General features: G+C 44.4%; 1 protein-coding gene across 1 annotated transcript in view; it reads right to left on the minus strand.

The window, feature by feature from the left end:
- LOC126548168 (uncharacterized) overlaps nucleotides 1-12,805 on the minus strand; it is a 148,165-nt gene that overhangs the window by 85,518 nt on the left and 49,842 nt on the right. Inside the window, exon 8 of the mRNA XM_072285248.1 lies at nucleotides 2,182-2,376. Coding sequence (XP_072141349.1) covers nucleotides 2,182-2,376 — 195 coding nt within the window. The remainder of the gene's footprint in view (nucleotides 1-2,181; nucleotides 2,377-12,805) is intronic.

The following is a 12,805-nucleotide window of genomic DNA, read 5'->3' on the forward strand; positions in this document are numbered from 1 at the left end:
TGTTAGTCGCAATTGTATAGCCACATCAGTGCCCCAAAATAAGAAATGTGAAAACTTGCACACTGTTTCGTCTGATATGTCACCAAGTGCAAATCAGTGCTGTACTGTAGCTTCCAAACGTCTGTAAGATTGCACTTCTGTGTGGCACAAAAAAGTGAATGTGGAACTTATTTAAAATTATAAGATATGCAAATAGTGACTAGCTCGCTAAAAAGAAACAATGCACTAAGATAAGACCACCAATGATTCACAATGTAAATGTGTATGCTCATAATATACATGAAGCGACTAGGAAAATTGCAGCTTGATAACCTCTCATAAAGGAGGGGGTCTTGTCCTGGGCCCTTTATGTGTGTGAAAATGAATACATTTGTTTCAATTGCGAATACTGACTAGTTAGCAGTCTTCTTAAGTGACATTTTGTACGGAGCACTAGATAATGTTTTCTTGCTATCAGAAAACTTCCAACATCACTGAAATGCTTAGTATTTACACCATGGTTAATGAGGAGCTCGGCATTTACCAACACCTTCTTCACAGTTTCTACTTTCTGTTGGTGCAATTAGATGGAAGAATAATGTCACTTGATAGAAAAGCACTTCAACCTTGAGAGATTGGTTGCATTTTTGAAAGTAGCAGAAAACCCCTTTTGGCACAGCTTTGGAGCAGATTAGCGAAAATGTAGCAGGATGCAACAGGATTTGCTGTTTGGAGGAGCTTGGAGCAACCATCACATCACTGACCTGAAGGCACCAGAGGTTTGGAACAAAGCTGAAGCCTCTGTTTATCACATGCAATGCTCTAATGACCAAGCCATGCAAGCTGGCGGCCCACCCCTTGTGCTTCCACCAGTAAATTGGACATGAAGATGCAGCCTCTCCTTCACATTGCTAACTAGTTTCCACAGCTAACCAGCTTTGAAAAACCCCACGAACTCGAAGCCACTCTTGATGTACGGAAGTTGTCACTCACTAGGCGCACACATGATGGCTTTTGGTAAGTCATTAAAAACACCACTCCCCATAACAAGTGAGCATACAAAGCATAGTCGCATACAAAATGTGCCATAACTCTGGCACAAAACTTATATAATTGGTGTTGCAGTACCTCAGACACTGCTTGCAACTACACACTGTGGTGACTCATTGGCTGTGGCATTCTGCTGGTACTGAGCAAAAGAATGCTGGGTTAATCCCCAGCCGCCGTGACTGCCCCTCATGGGTGCACAAAACAAAAACACTTGTGTACTTAGGTTTAGGTGCACATTAAAGATTGGGTTGTCGCAACTGTCAAATGTCGCAACTGTCAAATGATTGGGTTGTCGCAACTGTCAGTCAGTCACATCATTACAGCCATCATCAGGATGGCCATTACAGTTGAGAGGGAAAAAAGCGTAGGTGCGATTCCCTTCCATGGCACAGCAGAAAGCCGCAGCCAAGGAACGCTTCCTTGACCATGGTAAAATTCACAAAGCGGTGGAATGTATGGACGGAACTAGAATTCTGGGTTTTTACGTTGGCAAAACCACAATTTGACTATGAGGCACACCGTAGTAAGGGACTCCGAATTAATTTTGACCACCAGGGGATCTTTAATGTGCACCCAATGCATGGGACATGGCCGTTGTTGCATTTCACCCTCATTGAAATGCGGCCACCGCGGTCGGGATTCGATCACGCAACTTCATGCTTAACAGTACAACACCATAGTCACACCACCATAGGTGGGTGTGGACGAAACTCTCATCACAATCGTCCACCCTAAAAGAAAGCCCAGTGTAACAAGGTTCTATTGGAGCCACGGCCTACATTCTCCAAGCAATTATGCTTAAAATGTATGGCGTACCACCTAGTGACAAAAAAATAAAATAATGCAATATAAAATTAAACCACCAGCAGCTGTCTACAGTGTGAGCTCACAGCTGTTACTCGAAATTAAACATGCCAGTATTTTACACAAACCAATATTTTTTATCGAACTAGGAACATCCTTCAATTATCATAGTGTCCCCAAAGTACAAACAAACAAAAATGATGGCGCTAACTCTCAGCAGATTGCTGCTTGTTCATTGGCCTCCCAACAGCCAGAGTGAACCAGTTCCAAAGAAAACTGTTGCAGAATATGGCCGCAGTATTACTAGCTCACATCACTGCCTCAATGACCCAGCTTTGAACAACCTACCAGTGCCTGTAGTGTGGCTGCATAGCACTGCTGCTGCCAGTGTTCGGGAACAGTAGCAAAGGCCCGATGAGGCCAGACACGAACATAGTGGCGCCCTGCCCACTGTACAGCACGTGTCTGCAACTCCCGCAGCCCACTGCAGCATGGTGCCATCTGCAGGCATTCAGCCACACCCGCTATGCACTGACTGCAAGGCTGCAACAGGAAGCGAAAAACCAAAAGCAAGATTTACCGTATCTACTCGCATAATGATCACACTTTCTTGTCAAAAAAATTGCCATAAATTCAGGGGTGCAATCATTATGCGGGTTAAATTTCCCACGAAAACAAATTTTTTTTTCATCCGGCATTTGCTGCGGGATGACAACAGGTCAACAAACAGATGGCTGCCGCTGTAACAGTGCGTGACACCAAAACAAAAATGGAGGCAAGCGGAGCAAGCCGAACATGGAGGAAGGAATGAAGCCGAACATGCCCAACGCTATTTTTTTTCTTTTTGCGAGTACATTACGCACATTGAAACAGTTTCTTCCGTATCAGTAATGAATAATGTCGTTAATATCGAAAAGTCTGTGGAAATAACGTAGCTATGTCCACTTTGAGGGGACAGAAACAGAGATGGGTGTGCTTAGCTGCCAGTGACATAGAAATACATGGCAGGTATGCTGCAGAAACTGCGGCATTTGTCTTCACTACTATCCTAATACAGCATGTTTCCGCTAAGTGTGGGCAAATATCTTAGCTGTGTTACAAGCGTCGGTGTATGAATAGGGTACACTTCTAACGTATCAGTGTAAACGTGGCTGCTATCGTTGTCGCTCGCGATTTGTTGTGTGCCCACAAGTGCAGACAAGAATCGAAAGGTGCCTTTCCTGTTGTTGTTGTTGACCACAACCATTATAAAGCCTACAAATATTAAAGCCAAGGCAAGTTTAGTAGTAGCGCTTCTTTTTTTCATGGAAGTGTGGAAAGTGATGAAAGCAATAAAATGGGGCATCTGCTTAAGAATGTTTGGTGTGTGCAGACTGCTTGGTATGTCTTGAAGAGTTGTTCGCGTAACATTTGACAGCATTCGACAGATGGTAAGTGCAATCATTATTAGCTAGACTTGGCACACGGCATATTGCTGCGGCAAGTTCGGGGTGTGATCATCACACGGAAAAGAAAAAGTAATTGAATTTTGACGTCAAAATTCAGGGGTGCGATCATTATGCGAGTGCGATCATTATGCAAGTAAATACGGTAAAAGCTTATAAGAGGCAATAGATGGAAATCTGCAAGCCATGACATTATTACAAGAATGCCAACAATTGATCTGTATGTGCGGTCAGTTTTCTAGCAGAACCATGCAGACATGAGATACTGGTAAACACGAATTAAAAATTAAATTATGGAGTTTTACGTGCCAAAACCACGATCTGATTATGAGGCATGCCGTAGTAAAGAACTCCGGAAATTTCAACCACTTGGGATTCTCATTTAACATGCACCTAAATCTAAAGAACAGGTGTTTTCGCATTTCTCCCCCATTGAAATGCGGCCGCCGTGGCCGGGATTCGATCCCGGGACCTTGTGCTTAGCCGCCCAACACCATAGCCACTAAGGAACCGCGGCAGGTACTGGTAAACACAGAGCGCTAGCTGCAACCCTAAACCTGGATCACAGTTGGCATTCTTCAATACTGATAAAAACCGGAAGAGTCAAGACTTCTCTGTGCTTTTTCTGCTCCTAAAACAGTCACATAAACTATAACCTGTGAATCGGTGCATATTAAGTCAAATGCCCTAGCAGGGTGTCTACCAAATTGACATTTCCAAATTCCCTGAGTTTTCCAGGTTTTCCCTGAGCACCTTTGCGAAATTCCCTGAATAAGCCAGAACTTTGTTTTATGTCAAGACAGGCTGACACCATGTTGCCCGATGCTGTCACCCTCAACTGTCCTGACATACTCTCAGCCCATACACAACATCTCAGTGTTGGGTTTCACTGCTTTAAAGAGTTTATTTTGGTTTGGATGAGGAACACCTGCATCTCGGCGTCAGTGAACACTTTGTTTTTTGAGCTCAAGCTCCTTCAAAGAGGCGGCGGCACGCTTCCTTTCCCGTTAATTCCTCAGTGCGTCGGTCCTTTCTGTTCTCATCCTCCTTCTGCCACGCTTTAACCCCATGGATGATTTAAAGCATCTGCTTGGTCAGTTGTACAGTCAACGTCCGATTTTTCAGACTCCCTAGGGGCCGCAAAAACATCCGAAAAATCGGGCAGTCCGAAAAAAAATGAATGCATGCCTTTAACTGCCCTTAAGGGCTAAAATTGCCACAGGCACGTCCGAAAAAGCTCTTACGGCCTGTCAGTACACTTATTAGGCATATTGGTGCTCGTACTATGACAGGAGACGGGGGTGAACGCGATTAAGGAATACATACTGGGTCCCGTGACAATTGCCCCTTCCCACGTTTGTTATGCTTCACCGCCTAACACTGCTGTACTGAGGCGAAGCTAACTTTCGGAGACTGGCATTACGCAACGCGGTGTGCTCTGCGAGCTTCGAAGCCAATCGCGAGGATTACAAAGGCGGAGTCCGTGCCATTGCTGACAGCGGCGAATTCTTTCAATGAAAAACACGGTACTGCACGGCAAGAAGCTTAATAGCGAACGTAGAAGCAGCTAGGCCTAACGTTGCCGTGGTGGTGGTTACGGCTGCCAGCGGATCTGCGTGCGAGAGTGCCGGTTCGAGGCCGTGTGATAATCAATATGGCGGCGGTGGCGGCTGCTTTGATTAATGCCATTTCAAACCTGCAGTCAGGGCAATATACATTGACTATATGGAGTATATGGTGGTGCCGCAATGCCGTGCGAATTATCGGGCATGTCCGAAAAATCGGCCGTCTGGAAAATCGGTCGTTAATTACTCTGGCAATACATCGTGCCGATGACACGGCGTCAATGACGATTCGTTGCGATTCCTCCGTTACTGGAGCCGGCATTAATATGACTTTCGTTCTCTTTCAATAAAGTTACAGCTAATTTTCCCCGACAAAAGCACAAGTTCCCTGAGTTTTCCAGACTACTCAAATTTCCTGAAAATTCCCGGTTTTCCCGGTTGTTAGACACCCTGCCTACGAAGTGAGCCCCAAACCAAGAAGATTACAGTGGACTATCTTTAAAGGGGCCCTGAACCACCCCTCGGGCTTGGTGAAATAGCATAGTCTGCGGATAGCATACGCTGCTATGAACATCTCAGCCAAGTATTTCTGTTGTACGCAGTATGTGCAGCTCGCAAGCGGATCGCGAAGTCACCTTTCTCTGAAACGCTCTCTTTTCAACAGAACGCCCTGTCCTCACTCTCTTCTAGACGTAGTATTTCGTCGTTCTCTTAGATAACCGCTACTGGCCGATAGCTGACACCAAGCTGCGGTCGGCTACATGGCGTAGATACCACGGCCGTCGCAGGTTGCCGCCACGAGTCCACTGGCTAAGCGCACTGCGGCTCGCTGAGGAAAAACGCGTTTGGTTTATGCTCAGCACGTCATAGGCACCAAAGACGGAAGTCGTGGCATCTACGTTAATATCCAAAATGAAATATGAACAGCGTGCCACGGTGACATATAGAAGGCGGAGCGTTGTAGGTCTGCCCCACTACGTCGTAGCCTTCACAGTACGTGCATTGAAGAAAGAACGGGTGCACATCGGAGGCCGTTGTTTGACTTCCAATAACTCCGCTTCTGCGGAGCGCATTAAAGTACTTTTTTGCAGCAAAGTATTTCTGAAATAGCCTATTTTCACTTCAAGTGCCTTTCTCAACTTCGATAAAAAATGGTTCAGAGCCCCTTTAAATGGAACCTCAAGGGACAAGGAAAATTGGTTCCATTTATCAGGAGTTCCATTTACTGAGAGACATTGCTGAGAGCATTGTATGAATACAAAACCAACCAACCATGAGGATGGCATTCCATTTAAGCGGCAGTTCCCTTTAAGCGATTTCCATTTATTGATATTCAATTGTCGTTTTAGAACCAAAAGCACAAATTTGGCACAAATATGATACACTATGCTGCACATAAGAATGATACGTATATTAATTGTAGGCTTGTGCGAATATTCATTTTTTGGTTCAAGGTGAACAGTTCGAATAGTTACGAGATTTGCATAAAAACTTGACATAAGAGCTAGATGTTGACAAAATAAAAAGCTGTTTCTTTTTTGCCAAAAAAGAACAGGTTAATCGCTGTTATCAGTTTATTTTCAAAGTGCCATTATCAGATATTTTGATGCAAAAAGGCAAGTTCAATATTTACTTTAGTAACATCTGCTGTTGGGCTAGTTGGTTCCTGGCTAGAAATAGTTTTAGGCGCAAATTCAGTGTGCGCCTGTCCTTGTCTTATCTTGTGCCTAAAACCATCTCTAATCAATATTTATTCTCCAGCATTACAGAAAATTTGTTGAAAGGCTCTTGCTCACTGTTGTGCTGCCGTCTACTTAAAATTTTGTGGTGCTTGAGACCGCGGGCGCATTTCACATTTGTCCGTCGTGCGCCATTGCGATGCTGTGAAGTGTGAATATCATTGCGTTATGTTGGCAGTTTAGGCTGTGTTGCACAAATTCAGCTTGATGCTTTCTGTCTACACGTGAGCTCAACCTGTTCCATTCTGAAAGTGCACAGACAAACTTGGTAAGCACACTTGCTGCTTTTGCAATCCTCAGTCAAGCCCACGTGTATGATCTGTGGCCTAATCACCGATGAACAGCAAACTTCCCGCAACAGTTTGCCATCCACCGCCGTGCTTGCCTTGGCTGTTTGGCCTAACCAGCACTGTTTCGCCGCGTGTCAGCCACCAAAGTTGTAGGTTAGTGCTGCATTGAAGCAAATCTATTTAAAGTGGTCATACAGCTGATACGAATATGTATGTATAATCAAGCAGGTGCACAAAATCAGTAATTCGTCTTTGCATTGTATTTATACGATTCGACTTGCTCACCAAAACCGAAGCTGTTGATTATGTATACTTCAAAATTTAGTGCAAAAAAATTTTTTTTTCATTTGAAGGTAAAATTGGAGTGCGAGTTGTATGCAAAATTTGATTTACAGTGTGGCTTCATGGGAGTGCAAATTTTGCCTGGAGGTGTAGTTTCATGGCAGCACGTTCCATGCTGCCATGAAACCACCTTTAAGGCAAAGTTACTCGCCATCAACATCGTCAAAGGCGCGATGAACAGAGCCACTTGCTGGCCGAAGATACAATGTGGACGCTTCATGCATCTGGCTAATGTAGACTGTCTTAAAAAAAACAAAGAAACTGAGCATCGTATGCAGTATGCTTTTCGGAGTGCTATAATAAATATAGGGGGTGAAGCTATAGCATAAAAATAGTACATTCATTTCAAATAATTTTAAAACTTCAAATATTGAAATTCAAGTAGATGCACATATTGAATTGCATAATATTAGATCAAATATTTGCACAAGCCTAATTAATTATAATCATGATGCAGTTCATTCTCACCAGTTATAAGTCCACATCAGAAGGACAATTGACTTCTGTCAACAATGTATGCACGCCTCCTTCTATACCTGGCCTCCTTCATTCTGTCACATGTTGGAGCCCCCAAAAGCTACCCTGGGCCTGCCCTTTATATACCATCAAGTAAGGATGACTAACAATGAATGCCTCGTTTTCTGCACATGGTGAGCACCAGCAATGAAAAATTAGTTGCAAGGACTAACATTAAGGTCTTCTGGAATGGAAGAACATGACCATGTTATAACCATGCAAATCCCATTACAATAATGAACTTTGCAACAGAAAATGCATATGGTTTTTAACATGAGCACTACACTGATTGAAAGCTCCAGCGGTGATCGCCTCTTTTAGCTGTGCAGCACTCAGATATAAGTATTTTGACTCATTCACTTAAAGTTTATGTTCAACCCCATTCAGTTGTGCAAACTGCACCAGGCAAGTTGCAACTACTTTAGGTAGTCATATGGCATAAAAAAGATGTTCTCTACACTTACAAGTGCAACAAGATAAACTCGTCGTTTAAAGTAATCCTTGTGCATTATTGGTAGAAGCAATACCAGAAATCTAGCTCAGCAGCAAGTAAAAATTTAGTTAATCCTAAGCAGCCACGCTTTCTGTAGGCACTACAACTAAAACAGAATGATACTTCTAGGAATTCAGGCACACAAAGCAGCTGTACATGTTACTGCAGAGATGACAGTGACACAGCTAGCAAATGCGGCAGTTAAGGCTCACTGCTGTATAGCCACCAAAATGTTGCCTTTATAAGTGTGTTCAGAAGCATGTATCCTTATACTGACCAGTAATACAAAATGTGAGCCCTGCTCTTGTCTTGTTACAATACTTCCTAAAATGCATGGGTCAAGTATACTGCATACACGTAATCCTCGAGTACAAAAAAAAAAAAAATTGTAGCACTAAAGGAAGAGAAAAAGTGATGAGGTCTGCAGTAGCATGCAAACAATAAGAAAAAAAAAATAACGTAACGACAACAGTTGCAAAGTTCCCATACAGATTTTCATCAAGTAAAAAAAAAAGTCATAGTTTGCGTCGTCATTTTTTTTACATTCGCACTTGTACTTGTTTTTACGGGTTTCCGTTTGTACTCCTGTAGATCACGAGCATGTATTCACAACTGTGAAAGGTCGTCGGTACGCCTGTAGGCTTTGCCTAGCCGAGTCCACGGCCGTCTTTGCACGTGCGATTCCGGAACTACGAGGCCACAACCGTTTAGAAATCGTTCTATACTGAGTTACCCATCGCGATCAGGAAAACACATCTATCGCGGATAAATCGAATATGTTTTTAGGCACGTAGGGCCCTCTGGGCTGTACTTGTCGGCGATAAGGTAGCCTCGCCGCCTACAGGATTATCTGACTGAGCTATATGGAATGCTGGGTTGCCATAGTTGGAAGTTCGAATCCTTCTATAGGTTCTCCTTTCTTTTTTTTTTTTTTCAGTTTGATGATAGTGAGCTTGAAATTCGCCTCCTCCAGTGCACTACATCTGCAAGCTTGGAGTCACGCCTGACACCGGCAAAAGATGCCGAGAGCAAATGGGGCTATACTAATCCAGGTACAGCCAAATTAGGAAGGCCCACTAAGCTTCAACAAAGGTACTCCCTCAATAGAACAGGAATTGGCCTCCCTGGTGCAGTATTCGGCCACTACCTCCCGAATGATTCCTTCAATAAACCCATGGCCCTCAGACCCCAGCAGATGTGGAGCATCTGACCAAGGCGGCGGTCAGACCTGTAACGCAGCAGACGGTGCTAAGAATCTCTCGGTCCAGACAGGCTGCCAATGGAAACTGACCCTGTCAACCTTTAATTCCCGGACTCTGTTGAGTGAGGCTAGCTTATCAGGACTCTTTGAGGAACTATCAGACATTGTTTGGGATATCATCGGCCTTAGAGAGGTTAGAAGAACTGGTGAGGCTTATACATTGGTGAATAACGGCCATGTCCTCCGGTATAGAGGTCTGCCAGATAAGAAGCAATACGGGGTAGGATTCCTAATCCATGAGGAAATAGCGGGCAACATTGACGAATTCTACAGCATTAATAAGAGGGTAGCAGTAGTCGTAATCAAACTTAATAAGAGGTATAGATTAAAGGTAGTACAAGCCTACGTTCCAACATGCAGTCCCAATAATAAGGAAAAAAAAAATTAAATTATGGGGTTTTTTTGTGTCAAAACCACTTTCTGATTAAGAGGCACGCCGTAGTGGAGGACTCCAGAAATTTTGACTACCTGGGGTTCTTTAACGTGCACGTAAATCTATGTACACGGGTGTTTTCGCATTTCGCCCCCATCGAAATGCGGCCGCCGTGGCCGGGATTCAATCCCGTGACCTCGTGCTCGGCAGCCTAACACCATGGCCACTGAGCAACCACGGCGGGTACAATAATGAGGAAGTAAATCAGTTTTATGAAGATGTTGAATTAGCGATGAGAAAAGTGCAAACTCGGTATACTGTAGTAATGGGCGACTTCAATGTAAAAGTGGGGAAAAGCAGGCTGGTGAACAAGCAACTGGTAACTATGGTGTCAATTCTAGGAACGCTAGAGGAGAGATGCTGGTAGAATTCGCAGAAAGGCATACCGTATTTACTCGAACCTAGGCTGACCCTGATTCTAAGCAGACCCCCTAAAGTCCGAAGCCAACAAAAAAAATATATACATATATTACCTCGAATGTAGGCCGAACAAAAAAAGTGAGGACAGCGTTCACAAAATGCAAACAGCATTTATTGAATCTGAAGGTGCAGAGCTCATTGAACGTCATGGTCACTGCTAGACTCGTTGCTGTGTTCCTTGTCACTGTCACCTTCAAACAGTGCACTATCTTCAGTACCATCAAGCGCATCATATATGCTGCACTTTTTAAAGGCGTACACGATCAAAGTACCTGGGATGTCGTCCCACGCTGCAGCTACCCAGCCCGCCAGCTACGATAGCGATGCACGTTTGACGCGGCCCGTTGCCGTTAGCACGTGGTCTTCATCAGTCAACCAGTCCATGTAATATTTCTGTAGATGATCCTTGAAAGGTTTGTTGATGCAGACATCAAGTGGCTGCAACTGGCCCGTCATGCCGCCCGGTATGACAGCGAGGTCTGTGTTCGCTTGGGCGAGCGCAGCCTTCCCATTGTCGGTCAAGTGCCCATGGTAAGAGTTGACGACAAGGAGCGAGTTCTTTGTCAAAAGGGCTTCTGGACACCGTTGCCACACAATCTTAACCCACTCTTCCACCATCGCATCCGTCATCCACCCGTTCTCATTTGCCCGCACAATGACATTTCTTGGGAAAGTTTCTCGAGCAGGCAGTGTCTTCCTTTTAAATATCATATAAGGAGGAAGTTTATGTCCACCAGCTGTGCAGCACAGCATCACAATTGCACGCTGCTTCTCGTAGCCCACAGAGCACTCCTTCACCTCCTTGGCACCCTTTTCATTCATGGTGTAAACCACTGGCATATTAAAATACACAACCATCTGGTTGGCGTTGCCGATTTGCCCAAGGTTGTAGTGTGCCATTTCTCTCTTTTGCAGCACGTAGCGCTGAAAAGTTATCAGCTTTTCTTCGAAATCGCTTGGCAGCTTCTGGGTGATTGAAGTGCGACGTCGGAGGCTGAAGCTGAAGCGCTTCATGAATTTCTGAAGCCAGCGCCGGCTGGCTTTGAAATCCTTTGGCGTTAGGCCTCACTTCCTTTAAAGTTCCCTAGCTTTCGCTCGGAGCGCTTCTGTTGTCACTGGAAGGGCAGCTGCTCTCTGCGTCCGAACAAAGTCGGCCAAAACTGTCTCCACTTTGTGGTGACGGCCTTTCTTTGGTCCGCTAAATGCCATCCTCGTTGTGGCGCGTGCAAAAAGCTGCTGTCGTTGTCCCCTCCAACGACGGCCGTTTTTCTCGTTGACGCCGAAGTCCCGCCCGGCTTGAAGGTTCGACGATGCCTCTGCGGCTATCACAACTTTTTGGTTGAAAGCGGCACTGTAGTGGCATCTCCTGCTTGGTGCCATCGCGATAACACCACGCCGCACACCAATATGGCTGACACGACACAGGTCAAAATGGCGACCTCGCTTGTGTACAGTTGCCTACTGGCACGGTTAGTAGCGGCTGCGATACTGACTTTTCTAGATGGCGCTAGCTAAGCACCATATTTAGCAGTTTCAATGAAAAACTGGCACGTTTATTAAAATCCTCGAATCTAAGCCGACCCTAGAGTTTGGAATATGATTATTTGAAACAAACTATAGGCCTAGATTCGAATAAATACGGTAAGCTAAGAATAATGAACGCCTTTTTTTCAGGAAGCGTAGCAACAGAAACTGGACCTGGAAAAGCCCTAACGGTGAAACAAGAAATGAAATTGACTTCATACTTTCTGCTGATCCCAGCATAGTGGAGGATGTAGAAGTGATAGGTAGAGTAAAGTGCAGTGATCATAGGTTAGTGATGGCTAGGATTCACCTCAATTTGAACAGAGAAAGGGTAAAATTGGTCAAGAAAAAACAGGTCAACTTAGAGGCAGTAAGGGTAAAAGCATACAAATTCAGGCTGGTACTTGCATACAAATATGCAGCCTTAGAACGAAGAGATGAAGATGACATAGAGGTAATGAATGAAACCATAACTAGGCTGGCTTCGCAGGCAGCAATTGAAGTGGGAGGCAAGGCACCAAGGCAACCAGTAGGCAAGCTCTCCCATGTAACAAAAGATCTAATAAAGAAACGACAAAGAATGAAAGTGTCATACTCAAGATATAAGATAGAATTCGCGGAACTGTCAAAACTGATCAACAAGGCGAAAATAAGTGACATTCGACACTATAATGTGAGAAAGATTGAAGAAGCCGTAAAAAATGAATGCAGCCTGAAATCAGTGAGAAAGAAACTTGGCATAGGGCAAACCAAGATGTATGCACTGAAAGATAAGCCAGGTAATATCGTCAGCAATCTCGAAGATATAGTAAAAGAAGCAGAAGAATTCTAGACTGACCTGTACAATACCCAGAGGAGTCAGGATACCTCCATTAGAAACAGTAATGAACAGGATACAGAAACTCTTCCTATAACTAGCGATGAGGTCAGAAGGGCCTTGCAAG

Source organism: Dermacentor andersoni, chromosome 1, assembly GCF_023375885.2.
Source record: "Dermacentor andersoni chromosome 1, qqDerAnde1_hic_scaffold, whole genome shotgun sequence".
Lineage (NCBI taxonomy): Eukaryota > Metazoa > Arthropoda > Arachnida > Ixodida > Ixodidae > Dermacentor > Dermacentor andersoni.